The sequence below is a fragment of the Olea europaea genome, chromosome 14 (genome assembly GCF_002742605.1).
Source record: "Olea europaea var. sylvestris chromosome 14, O_europaea_v1, whole genome shotgun sequence".
Lineage (NCBI taxonomy): Eukaryota > Viridiplantae > Streptophyta > Magnoliopsida > Lamiales > Oleaceae > Olea > Olea europaea.
Window position 1 is genome coordinate 2919727 of NC_036250.1, and position 14456 is coordinate 2934182.

The window sequence follows — 14456 nt, forward strand, 5'->3', positions numbered from 1 at the left end:
TTTATTTGTTTTTTGATACCCATGTGTCCACCTTACAGCGACTAATTTTGGGGTTTATAATTCAGCCCCTCTTTACGCAGACCAGGTAAACTGCGGGTTGTGCCCCAAACTGACCAGGGTCCAAAAGTCCTCCCAACTGAACTGCCAAAGTGTCGAGCGAGTCAAACTCATGTATGCACCTTGTCTTCGAAAGAACTCCTGCCTTCCAGAAAATATCCTACCTTTCAGAAGAAAGCCTTACTTTTCAAGAGCCCCCTGAATCAAACCTGCGACCTCTAAACTGCCCGTCTTGAAGAACTCTGTCTTTTGCCAGTTGGAAGGATGGGGGTGCAAATAGCGATTGAAAAGGGAAAGAAGAAATCCCCCCCTTTCCATTGAGTAATATTATGTGGTTTCATTGGGATTGCAACTCCAATCTAAATGACACTAAATGATAAATTAAATGAAATAAATTATTTAATTCTACTTGTCTTTTAATGCCACATTACTGACATCCAAACTGAAATTGTAACCCCATTGTGTCTAAATTGCATCAACCTTTTTCAATGTGTTTAATTGTTACCCACTTCGGAAAAGATAAAAAACTTTGATTGTAATTATTTTTTTATTCATATAAAGAGAGTGACAAATCCGTCATTTTACAGCAATGACAATCTGCACAATGTTTATATATACAATTATCACATTTAAAAGCGACCATTTTATCAATATTGAAAAGACAGTGCCCTACTATTCTTTTCCAAAAGGAGCTATTTTAAAAAGGAAAATCCACGATGTCATTGAATTACTTTAACCAAAAGGATTTCATAGAGCAGTCGTGCTTTATTTTTATTGGTGGAGAGCTTTTGCTTGAGCTGGAACTCTCGCATCAGCTGGATCAGCTTAGGGGAAAGACTCGGTGCTTCTAAGTTGGAAAGGAAAGCTAGTAAAGCAAGAGGAGGGAAGTAGCAGGCAGAACATAAGGAGTTGCACAATTAGGCCTTCCCTCAGGCATGGTATAACTGTAGGTGCAGTTTTCTTGCCAACTCCAGAAAGTAAAACCAGAGAATAACCAGATCAGTCCTATCCTTTTGTTTTTGTTTTTATATTAATAGTAAGAAAATGAAGGGAATAAAAGACGATCACTTTGGAGTCAAAATCTTTAAGCACGCTTAGCACCGTACAAATAGCAAAGAACACCCGTCTTCTTATACCCACAACAAAAATACTTGAATTTCAGTTAGGTAGAGTAAACAAACCAACCCTTCACATGTGATACTAGAAAAAGTTCAGAAAAATAAAGCCCACTAAAATTCAAGCAGAAAGCCATAATGATAATACGAATTGTACTCTATCCACCCAGAATATGGCAAAACAAGTAACACGAGTGCCCCAGTAAACATTATCATCCTGGTTAATTGATCTTTGCACCTGAAAAGTCCATTTCTGGGTGCTGCAAATTCGATAGGTAAAATCAGTTATCCGCATAATCAAACCTGGAATGCCTATAAAATGCGAAGGAAACAAGAAAAGAACTGGGAGTAGAGGACATTCAGTTCTCACCTCAGCCATAAACTTCTTCAGAATCTCTTGTTTCTGCATCTCATCACTTGTCGGAAGGCCCATGGATTTCTGTCGTTGGTCAAACTGCAGAAAGCATTTAAATAAAATCATAGGAATTCATCAATGTTAAAAAAGAACAACAAAGATCCAGAAGATAAATTGAAAGAAGCAAAGAAATGCAAAAGATCGAAGACAACAAAGCAAGACCACATGGAAGAGTTAAATGAAGTGGAATACACCCTAAAGTTTCCAAAACCAGGTAACAAGTAACAGTGCCTCAAAACCTGCTTCAAGTGCCCAGCCTGCACTAGTCCTCTTCAGTGGGTGGTGGCCATAATGCACCATATAGCCCCTGTTTGAGGGCCATTTTTCTTGGAAAAAACATTGTTTTAAATAGTTATTTTTTTGAGAATATGTGGTTAAAAAGTAGGGAAAAGTTTTGCTTTTACATGTAGAATATTTTATTGTATGAATGCGTGGTTGAAAATGAGTGTAAAAAAAGAGTTTCAAAAGAATGAGAGACAAACAGGAGCATAATTGGAAGCCCACTCGACACTCAATTAAGTAAACAATAATACTGATCCTCCTCACCCTCCCCGACAAAAAGAAACAAGAGGCTAAAATTTTGTTCCCAAAAAGTTGGGGTTAAGCACATCGATCCTTTCCATCCATCCAAGCCAGCCTAACCCAGAAAGTTCAATATGACTTGGACTTTCCATTTCATTAGTGATCTCTATCATCTAATAAAGCAAGTAAAATGTAAGTTCATATGAACTCTACCATCATTTTTTCCACAGTTGTACGGGTTTCAGGATCCAGGTCCGAAAGTTTGCTGTTTTCAGGTTCTACTTTCTGGGTATCAATCTCGGGCTCACCCTTCACTAAATATTTCCACCATTCCATCTGGTTCTGCTTTGTTAGGAGTATAGAGATGGATTTTTGATCCTCTGCATGAAGTTGAGAAATAGGTTTCATTCATTTCATCACTTCCAAAACACAAATCAAATATACATCTAGTAAGGTATCATAACATTGATTGGCTATATTGAAGAGGTACATTTGTAATGCAGAAAGCTGTATAGAGTAGTAGTTGCAATAATACCTACCTAAGCTCCAGAAGCAGTCCTCGACCTTTACAGGCTGAAAAAGTTCCCCCTGAAAAACATAAAACATCAGTACTTGGACTCTTGAATATTACAATAGAAATAAAAGCACAACAGGATAATCATGAACTAGTGTAAAGGTGCAAACCACTTACATCGATGACAGGAGATTGGCCTTTAAGCCCAACTTTTAGATAATTCTTCTTTATTTCACACGTAATGAACCTTGACTTTGTTCCAGGAGGAACAGGAACAGTGATGTTAACCTCCTGTAATGATTGAGCCCAAGAATAGTTATCCATGTCCAAACCGTTTCCTTTGTTAGGAGCTGGTACGATACAAGGAAATCATCAGTAATCAACACAACATTGTCTTAACACGAAGAGCGCATGGTAGGTAAACACACAAGTACAACCTTTTCTCTTTAGCATAAGCATCAGGATTATAACCCATGATGCTATATTATGTAAGTTTCTTTGAAAGCAAAATTGCATGCTAGCTGAGCAAAACATCATAATACAATCAATGCAAATCATATATAACTCTGCATCCCAGCCCGCCTTAGAAGAAGAGAGAGGGGGGGGGGGGGGGGGGGGTGGGAGGGGGGGGGGGGGGGGGGGGGAATTATTAGCGTTGTGTAATTGGAATTTAATTGTATTCATGGTTTTCAATCCTTTTCTTCTTTCAAACTATGCAGACCTGCAGGTTAGGTTGGGTTGGGACAACCCATGAACCGACCCGACCTGACCCACCTTCTTAACCCAAAACCCGATCCACATTAATGCTTCATTTTCTGCAACGTTTATTAAAACGTTGCAAAAGGTTACAACTTTTTGCAATGTTTATCAAAATGTTGTGAAAGATAAACTTTTTGCAATGTTTGATAAACATCGTTTATCGAGAAAAAGATTCATTCTCTTCATAAAAAATAAGAGGCAGAACCAATAAAGATTTGTTCCTTTTTTTTTTTTTTTTTTAACCCCCCGATTCATCCTGGACTCATTCAAGAATTGTTTTTGATCAAATCTGTAGGGATCAACAGAAAAGGCAAATCCCTTACAATACACCAAATTAGGCTCACTTATTGATATAGTGAATAGATCTACCATTTCTTCAAATCTCTCTTCCGATCCAAAATCATGGTGTAACATGTGTTTGTGAAATCTTTTAAATGGATAAATATATATTTATTATATCAAACAACTTTAAATTAGACTAATTTATTACATTGGAGGAAAATACATATAATACATATGTCAAGTGTCCAACAAGTGTCGTGACTGTGACACACAAGTTAGATGAATAAACACAAAGTGGGAGAGTCATAGACATTATTTGAAAACTACGAAATTTTCAGAAAGTAGAAAATTGAACACCAAAGATCCTAACGCAACACTTATCAGACCTAAATTTTAAATCCTCTCATGAGGCAACTCCAAACAAATTATTTGGATTTCTATGTTAGACCTTCCTAAACCAATTCCTATAGTAAAACACAGAAGAATACTCCAAAAAAGAAAGCATCTATCTCCAGCGTCTCTCCAGGCCACCTACCTACACACATTTTCTTCATAATCACAAAAATAGAGATTCAACCGAACTACAAAAACCCCTAAGACTGACGTTCTCATGAAAACTGCAGATACTGAGTATAATAAAGTATTGGTAATGTGTCTGTGTGTGTGTGTACACACACACACATATATAGTAGATTTAGAATTATCGTCTATAAAAATCAATCTTGCCAAAAAGAAATAAAAATCAATGGGAAATACCTCGATGCCCTTTTTTCTCATCCTCTTTGGTCTCACTTTCCCCATTCACCTCCTTCTCAGCCACCGTTACCTTCACCTCTTCCTTTCGCACCGCCTCAGCAGCTGGCGGCTCCTCCTTTGCTTCCTTCTCTGCCTTTTCATTCTCTTTGGCTTTCAATTCCTTCCTCCTTGTCTTCTCCTCGGCTTCCACTTTGTCCTTCACCATCCGAACCACAGCATTCACATCATTCACCAACGAATTGCTCTTGAAAAAATCACTCTCCCTTGCAACAAACTCAAAAACCCTCTCCAGAAATCCAATCGGGTCCGACGGATCAAGCACGGCGCTAAACTGCGCCTTTTTGACAGACGAAGTCGTCGGCTTATTTTGATCCTCTTCTTCGTATTCAGATAATATTGCCATTGGTTTATTGATTGATTTAAATTCAAGCAAGGGTTTTAAGGGTTTTCGATTTTTGGGAATTGCAGCGTAAGACAGAATTGATATGACGTATATATTAGAGGAGGAAGAAACGTTCTTGAAGAATTTTGGAGAAGTAAAGGAGTTTTCTCGAAGATCCTACTTTTTGAAATTTGTAGAAAGGTCCTTCAAATTCTTCGAATTGTCACTACTGCACCATATATAATTTAAAATTTTCTTTAAAATCCCAAAATCCGATTGAAATTTGCCCTAAAAGACATTGAATTTGATATCTTCGACTTGTATCCCCCATGGAGCTATAATTTTCAGGAACTTGTATATCTATTTCATCATTGCACTCGACATTTAAATAGATCTTTTTATAGAAATTGTCGCTATTTTGCAAGATTTCCACTTGCAAAGATGTGTTCATCACGTTCCAAAGGATCATATTAGAGCTTTGTGCGTCAAGATTGGAGAGATGATACCATTAAGGCACATGAGCATCTCACCTTGACTAAAACTAGGGGTGTGTTTGATAGGAGAGATTTTCTATAATTTTAATGGTGTTTGATAGCTTTTTTTTTCATGGAAATGAATTTCTTGGTTGTCTTGCCACATATGATATTTTCTTGGTTTTCATGGAAAATCAATTCCCACAAGTAAATTTTATCCTTTTAATTGATAATTTTCATATAAATTAAATTCAAATGAACACCAAAAAACACTTTTATTTCAACATTTTCCGCGTGGATATTTATACCAATCAAATACAATAATTTACAATTTTCAGGAGAACAATTTCTAAGGAATTCAACTTCCTGTAATTCGTTTTCTTTCTACCCAAATTCTATTTTCGCAATCAAACGGACCCTAAATTCATCAAAGTCCTATAACTTTGTACATATACCATCTAAGGGAAGGACCCTTTAAGCGGCCATGCCACTTTGTTCAATAATCATTAAAACAGAAATAGAATCAAGCATAATCAAAAGATGCCAACGATCGAACCTATCGACGATATAACTACTGTAGTCTACAATTCTGTAAAATGTAACCAACATCATTACGTCATTTGCCAAATGGTTAAAAAAAACTCTTCTGCACCGAGTTCTTTCGTGTTGGAGCCCAACAGTACCCCACAATTAAAGTTAAGTTCATCCATTGTAATAGAAGTCGAAGATATTTTTTTTCTATGCATGAGCTTTACCTTCGATAAAAGAGAAAAGTTGTTATTTACCTTGCAACTTTACATATTTTTCTTCCTTCTTCGAAGCAAGTAATTTATAGAAGAGTGTACAAAGTTGGTACAATTTGCATTAATTTATTCTTCAGTACAAGTCTCAATTATTCAAATATTTTGCTGCATGACTAAAGACATATCATACTTTGTTTGCAAGTGATGAAAGATCCTCCAAAAATGATGTACACTACATACAAAAATTACTAATATGCACGTGAACAATTTGTATTCAAAAAGTAACCAGTATATTAGGAGAAAACGTTAACAACATAATCACTTACAAACCAAAACATATAAAGTTAAAATCCAACGGGAAAATTAAAAGAAAAAGTAAATGTTCCCCAAAAAAAACATAAATACTCAAATTTTGTAATCTCACTAGTGGAGTGATTTGTTACGCTTATTAAATTGTCACTCAATCCATTCAAATTTATGGTATTGATCTTTGCTGCTACTTTCTTGACGGCACTATTTGCCTAATCAATAGAGAACAACAACTCCAGCGCAGAAATTTTCTTTTTCTTTCCCTTTAATGCTTCACCCTAGAGAGATTCTGGTAAGGTAGAATGACTAATCATATTTCTCACCATGTCTTTAAGCATTCTGTTTCATCCTTCAGCAACATCATTCATAGTGGGTGTTCGCGAAATATTTCTTTTCGATTTTAAAACCCACCGCAAGTGTACGGTTCGTTAACAAGTAGTAAAATGGATTATGAGTCCAAGTATCGTTCCCACGAGGATTGAATTAGCTCTAATTAGACTAATGTGACCTTAACCGAATCTAATTGAATGAAAATTTGGTTTAAATGTGAAAAACCCTAATTTTGGAAGAAATCCCCAATTTGAAACCCTAATTGCAAAGAAAACCCTAATTTCAAAATTGGAAACCCTAATTTCGAAATTTCACTAATCTAATGAAATAAACACGCAACTAAAATGTAAATATGCAATTTTAGAACTATTGTATTGAAATGAATTGAAATGAAATCATTAAGAACTCGAATCCCCAATTGACTATTAAAAACCCTAATTTCACAAATTCAACGAATCGATGGAACAAAATGCCAATTCAATATTCCTAAATTATCCAATACACTCTCTCAATATATATTGAATTTACTCTTACACACCACCAGCCTATATTTCTATGGATGATGCAATGTACAAGAATGCATGACTTTTTATGAACATTTTCATGAATTGCATAAAGCATAGAGGTAAGTTTCCATCCCCTATCGGACCCTATGTCAATTTATATTCTATCGAATTTATTCCCCTTCTTTCGAATGCAAAGAACAAATCATCTACAATCACATAACAATTGGCCAAATAATTATGGAAGCATTCAAATCATATAAATCAAACATTTGTCCAATCGAAACTATTGTTGAATTAATGAAATAATGGAAATTTAAATCATCAAAAGGTTCATCAAATTCCTAATGAACAAAAACCCTAGCCTATAATCATCATTACAAAATCAAGAAATTGAAAAATGAAATTAAAAGATAATAAGAATACACCCGTATGGAATTTCTTCAATCCGTGTGCATAATCTTCAATCCTGTCTCGAACCCGTGCGAAATTGAATCCAAAATCAAGTTTCTTGCCTCCAATTTTGGTCTCTCCCTTCTCCCTGGTCGGTCCTCTCCTTAATATGATGATTTTGGGTATTTATATCGCGTCCAAATTAAGTAGGAAAGGAGTTTCAACCAAAACGAAAAACTACGCCCGAAATTTCAAAACTGAACGATGCGACCGCATAGTAGGAATCTATGCGGTCGCATAGATCATTTTTTTCCTCTCATTAATTTCCCTGAAACCTTCTATGCGACCGCATAGAAGGTTACACTATGCGGTCGCATAGAAGCAGCCATCTATGTGGTTTGTGCAATTTGGTCCCTGAACTTCTTTGTTGCTTCTCTTGACTCCTTTCTTCGATTTCTTCATCTTTTCAACAATTCTTATCTTCCAATTGATGATCGACACTTTCAAATATTATGCCACTCATTCGGCACATCTTTTGAGTATTTGCACTTTAGTCCTCCAACTTTCAATTATCTTCATTTTAGTCCATCTTCCATTCTTTCTTCCTCCACTTGTTTTGCTTTGTCATTGAGCTCATACTCGGCATGTTTTTACTCTTGTTCTGCATTTAGCTCAACTTCTCAATAATTGCACTGTTGGTCCTTGAACTATCAAATTGTTGCGTTTTGGTCCTTCTTCGGCTCTTTTCTCCTGAATTCCACGATTTCCATTGAATTACCTACAATGCATGAATTTAACTGGATTAAGTCACAATTCAACCATTTTATCCATGTTTAAGTCATGTTTATGAACCAAATAAGTGTGTAAAAACACACTTATCAGTGGGCGAACTTGGCATAGTGTACTGTGGGATGATATCGCATTCCTCTAAGAATTTAGCAAATGGTCCTGGATGTTGTTCACCTGAACCGTCATATCTGCCATAGTATTCACCTCTACGGTCAGATCTAACGCTTTTAATTCTTTTGCCGAGTTGGTTCTCAACTTCAGCTTTATAGTTTTTGAACACATCCAGTGACTCTGATTTTTCTTGAATGAGATATACGTAGCCATATCTTGAAAAGTCGTCTATGAACGTTATAAAATATTGTTGACTATTCCAAGAACCCGTAAGGAATGGTCAACAAATATCCGTATGTATAAGTTCTAAGATGTCCGAAGTCCTATTGGCCTGAAATCTTCTTTTATTGGTTTGATTTCCCTTTATACAGTTGACACACAAATCATAATCTGTGAAGTCAAGAGGGTCGAGAATCCCGTCTGACACAAGTCTCTCAATTCTCCTTTTGGAGATGTGACCTAATATCTTGTGCCACAACGAGGCAGAATTCTCGCCGGTTAATTTTTCCTTTACACCTCGAGTACTTACATGTAGGGATTCATTAAAAGAAGCAATTGTATCAATTGAATAAAGATTATCATAACCTGATAAAGAGCCGGAACCAACCAATTTTGAATCATGAAACAAACTAAATTTTCCATTTCCAAATGAACAAGTATAACCAAATTTGTCCAAAATAGAAATAGAAATCAAATTTCGTCTAAAAGACGGTACAATAAATATTTCAACAAGATCCAAATAAAATCCAGTCTTTAACAATAATCTAAATTTTCCTATTGTCTCTACTTCCACCTTCTTGCCGTCGCCAGCATAGATGTATCTTTCACCATCACTTGGTTTTCGGCAACTCAAGCAACCCTGAATAGACATACTGATGTGAGTTGTTGCACCAGAATCTATCCACCATGTATGTCTAGGTACCAAAGTTAAATTAATCTCAGAACAAACCAAATGAAGAAGAATACACTTCTTTACACGCTATGCGTGGTAATTGGTGCAATTCTTCTTCTTATGACTTGCAGCTCCACAGAAGAAACAACCACTTTCAGTTGATTCCTTATACTTTTTCTTTTGCGATACTGTACTCGCAGCTTCCTTATTAATTTTCCTTTTCTTATTTCGTTTATCCTTAGAGGTGCTGGCCAAATGAGCACTTTCTGTCTTCTCATGCTTCAGTCTTTCCTCTTCCTGGACACAGTGTAAGATGAGCTCATTAAGGGACCATGAGTGCTTTTGACAGTTATAGCTCACATTGAATTGACTAAAATGTGCTGAAAGGGATATTAGAACTAAGTACACGAACAAGTTTTCGGATAAATCCAACTTGAGTGCCTTTAGTTTTGAAGCAATGTGAGACATTTTCATAATGTACTCCCGAATGTTTCCTTTTCCTTTATACCTCATTGAGACAATGTTTGTCAAAAGTGTACTTGTTTCAACCTTTTCATTCTTGGCAAACCTCTTCTCAAGGTCCTCAAGGAAACCCTTAGCCGTAGTCACCTTATCGAACATAGTGCCCCGAGATGCTTCTAGAATAGCTCGCTTCATGACCATTAAACTTATGCGATTCGATTGTTCCTACTTTTCCATCTCCCTCTTGTTATCAGAGGTACTCTTATCAGTAAGTGCAGCAGGTTGATCGACCCGTAAAGCAAGATCCAGGTCCATGACTCAGAGAACAATCATCACGTTCTCTTGCCACACCCTAAAGTTTGTGCCATTTAATATTGGAATTGAATTGATGCTAGCAGAGATATTAGCAACAGAACCTGAAACTGAATTAGAGAACATTTATTATGAATAGCTCACATGAATATTTTTAATATGCAAATAATAATAATCTCAAATAATGGTAGGGCCCATCACATGATACCAAGCACAATATCAATATCTAGTCTTTGGACAGAGATATTGACTTGTAAGTGGTACTCTTGACGTAGTGATCAAACATTGACGATAAAACAATGTATCAATCAATAAACCTTTCTTTGGATCGATTTATTGATTACATATTAAACCAAATAATCGTCACATGTTTATCACCACAGGTGCTCGTGTATTCGGCTAAATATTGACCTTCTTTTGGTCCGATCAATATTCCGATGAATAGCACATGCACTAGCACCTTTTTAATATTCTAAGTTAGTCAATTTCCACAAGAGAGTTTGCTTTGGCAACATGTTGCTTCAATTAACCAACTTTCGAATATTATATCTTTTAAAAGAGTCCTTATTACCAAAATTTGAGAAAGCGAATCACCAATTTTGCATATTTTGATTAGTTTTAAACTTTAGGGGGCTTAGGATTAATAATTCAAAACTTTAAGTGGGCAAAAATTAATTAATTCCAAACTTTAGGGGTTGAAATTAATAAATTGGAAACTTTAGGGACCATAATAATTAATTCAAAACTTTAGAGGATCAATTAGAACAAATTTTAAATCTTTAGGGCCAAAAATTGATCAATTCAAAACTTTAGGGATCAAATTTTGAAAATTTGAAACTTTGGAGGTCAATTTGAATTAATTATAAACTTTGAGGGCCAATTTGAATTAGTAATTAAAATTTGACGGCTTTAATTATAAACTCAGAACTTTAATGGCCTGAATTAATTACTTTTTAAACCTTAGGGACTGAATTATTAAATCCAAAACTTAAATGCCCAAATCTTAATATAACTTAAAGGTTAGGGACTGAAACCTTAATTTTATAACACTAACCCTAATTGCAAACAGGGGCCTCAAGTTATCTAATTTACAAGACAAGCCCCCGGCCCCAATCTTGCAAAAAAACTGAAAAACCCTAAAAAAAATTTTCTCTTCCTCCTAACTTGGAAGTAGCATTGTCGGTGGGCATTAATCGGTGCTGCTGAAAATAGCAGCGCATGCAGCTGTGCTGCTCGTTGCTGTAGCGGCGCAGCGCCGGCAGCATTGCTGTCGCCGGCCAGATTCAAAATGATATATTTTTTTTAAAACCGAAATCTGAATCAAAATCCATAAAATCCATAATCCGAAATTTCTCAAACCTCAATTATCTTTAATCCAAATTATGAAAGATAATGAAAAATTATACCGAATAGTTTTCAAATTCAACAAAACTAAATTCAAAGCTGTCAAATCTGAAAATTTCATAAAATATTGCAAGAACCAAATAAATTATTCGATTCTCTATGATTCAACATGAAAAGGCTCTGATATCACTTGTATGATAATTTAATACTTTAAATCACTGGATCTTTCATGTTAAATCATCAAGAAATACAAGAATTAAAGCGGAAGCGTACCTGAATCAGACATGGTTAATGCAATAATGAATTTCGTGGTATAGTCTTTCAAATCTACATGCAGTCTCCTTTTTCTCTTTGTGATGGGATGTAGTAGAAAATGAATAATACGTACGTGTGACTTGGGGGCCATAACCGTATTTATATAGCGACGCCCTTTGACCTAATTCAGCCCATCATAGAATTAAGACTTGGGCCCGATCTCTACACATTTATAAACCCATACTTTAATTGGATATATTAAAGTCCAAAGTCGAAACCTTATTAGATCACTTTAATTGGGCCCAACCAAATTTGATAACCTTTAATTTAACACACAATTATTCACACATATAAGCTCATCGATGGATTAAAAATCCTTACAACTATCCGACCTGTTGAAGGGTTGTATTCGACGCCACTACAAGCCAGTAGTTAGAAGAGCCTTTTGTGGTCTCGACGCATTAAGTCCTAGTGGTTACGAAATTGTTGGTTGCTCCAATTGTGGACGGAGATAGAGTTTAGGTAGCACAATCACACGGTCCTAGCTGTGTTTCGTGAAACACCTCCCATGTCAATAACCTTCGACAATGGCAGTTTCATAGGTTGCAATGAATGTCTTGCTCTTTGCTGGTTCCATCTCGAATATTTTTTGGAGCCCAATTTGTTTGCGTCTTCAGGTGCATTTGACAAAGTAGGGCGTGGAACGTAACCCATTTACGTGAAGCAATAATAGAGTTGTAAAAATTGCAAATAATAAAATCCTAATTGGAGAAAAGGTTGCTCGTCGGAACACCTGAGAGTAGAACGGATCCATGGGTTTGGATGACCGTATGAAAGGAAGGTAGCAGTGACACCAAAATCTGATGGGCAAAATTTTATAGGCAATACGCTTGACGATTAATGAAGAATTTTTCGGTAAGGAGTGGGATGATATAAGGTTTTACAGGGAAAATCGTTGACGGGAAGGTGAAGGCTCTGACAACGAACGAAAGTGCTGGAGGCTGCACTTCTTCTTCGCAGGGGCTGAGAGTACTATGTTATGATGGGAAGATTTTTTTTGGGTGTAGGGAAAGGCAAATGTGGCAAAATGAAATTGCAAAGTGTATGGTACAGCAGAAGGTAGTGGATTGTCAAAAAGGGTAGTGCACCAACGGTCATATTTTTAATGTTAATGTAGAAAAAAGGTGGCTCAAATAGGGGCTTAGTCTCTTTTCCTCATAAACAACAGATGGGAAAGTAATCCTCCTAACAAGTCATCCTCGTCGAGTATGTTAGGTGAAGTGTAATCCTAACATCTTGAAGTATTGCATGAAGAAAAAATCTTCCACAAGCATGCTATGATCGTCAACGTCGAGATTAATCATTGTATTTTTTGCTATTCTCTTGCTTCTTTTCGTTCCCTAAAAAAAAAAAAAAAGTAAAAAAATTTAAGAAGTTGAAAACAAGAATCGAAGAAAAGTTAGAGATAATTTAAATTAATATTAAATAAAATAGTCCTCCACAATGACGTTAAGATTTGTTGATTTTATATTCCGTAAGTGTATGGATTGTAATAATTAATAAAGTGGATCTAAGGGTTTGAATTATCATTCCCACGAGAACTATTATCTAACAGTTAGTTCTCTGAATTCAAACCAGTCACACTCAATTAAGTTAACCAATCATATCTTCATATGAATCAGTATATGCCTTAATCAAAGTATTCAATCATTAAAGAAATCATTAGACGACTGCCACAACCGTAAAAGTGCATCTCTATCCTTTTATTCAAATTCTAGGCTTTAACTACATTGTATAAACATATAATTCAACTCTCGGTGTAACTATTGCTCAGAAATCAATGTATTAGAGACCAAATAATTCAAATCATTAAGATTATAAATGAAAACCTATGTTATAAGAATCGTACCGGACCGACCGGTTCAACCGAAAAAACTAGGAGTTGACCTGTATATTTGTTTGATTATGTATTGAAACTGTTTCATCTAAAATCGCCACTAAACTCGGTAAATCGATCATGATTTTCACAAGTTGAATGGTAAGATCCTAGTTTCAAAACAATTAAAGATTAAAATAAAAGAAAATTACAATTGTTGAAAGTTTAAACTAGAAACTCCCTTTTAGATTTGAGATTGAAGTGTTTAAATATCTTCAAATTTTTTAACTTACTTTGTTCTACTCGAACATGGATTAAGAGTGAAGACCAATATCAATTCCTCTTTATATTATTTTTCATTTTCTCACTGTGAAGTTCCAGTCGTCAAAGTAATGCTTCTCTCTTCTTACATTGCAAACCCTAACTGAATGACCCAAATGTGAAAACTCCTTCTTTTTTTTTTTTTTTAAGGGAAAAATTCATAACTAAGAGGCTCCGTATAACCCATTTCAAAATTAAGAAAAAAGGTTTCAAATTTCAAAAATCAGATATTTATTAAAATTTATCCATGATTTAATTAATTAATTATATATTTTATTAATTAAATATATTAAGGTCACGGATCTATATAATTTTGTCAAAAATTAATGATTTAATTAGTTACAAATTATTTTATGGTCACAATTCGAAAATTTTATATATCACAATTTGTTCATCGATCACAAATCAAAAATTTATAAGTCATAATTTATTTATCGATCACTAATAATAAATATTATAAGTCATAATTTATTAATCAATCACAAATTATCAAATTATCGATTACAAATTAACTATTACAAATTAACAAGTTTTTAGATAA

At 35.1% G+C, this 14456-nt stretch overlaps 1 protein-coding gene across 1 annotated transcript; it reads right to left on the bottom strand.

Annotated features, from left to right (window-relative positions):
* Window positions 1–1164: 1164 nt before the first annotated feature.
* On the bottom strand, window positions 1165–4940 carry LOC111408791 (protein BOBBER 1-like). The gene is made up of 6 exons (XM_023038559.1): window positions 4421–4940; window positions 2801–2973; window positions 2649–2697; window positions 2323–2489; window positions 1543–1626; window positions 1165–1432 (listed from the first exon to the last, which is right to left on the bottom strand). Exons 1-6 carry the CDS (start codon window positions 4821–4823, stop codon window positions 1394–1396), a joined length of 915 nt encoding a protein of 304 aa, XP_022894327.1. The 5' UTR covers window positions 4824–4940; the 3' UTR covers window positions 1165–1393.
* Window positions 4941–14456: the final 9516 nt, after the last annotated feature.

Excerpts from the sequence above, each read along its gene's own strand:
- LOC111408791 (XM_023038559.1), bottom strand. The coding sequence starts at position 4,823 with ATGGCAATATTATCTGAATACGAAGAAGAGGATCAAAATAAGCCGACG. Across the intron at positions 1,627-2,322 it reads CAACTGTGGAAAAAATGATG|TTTGACCAACGACAGAAATC; the intron begins GTAGAGTTCATA and ends TGCTTTCTGCAG. Across the intron at positions 1,433-1,542 it reads TGAAGAAGTTTATGGCTGAG|CACCCAGAAATGGACTTTTC; the intron begins GTGAGAACTGAA and ends TCGAATTTGCAG.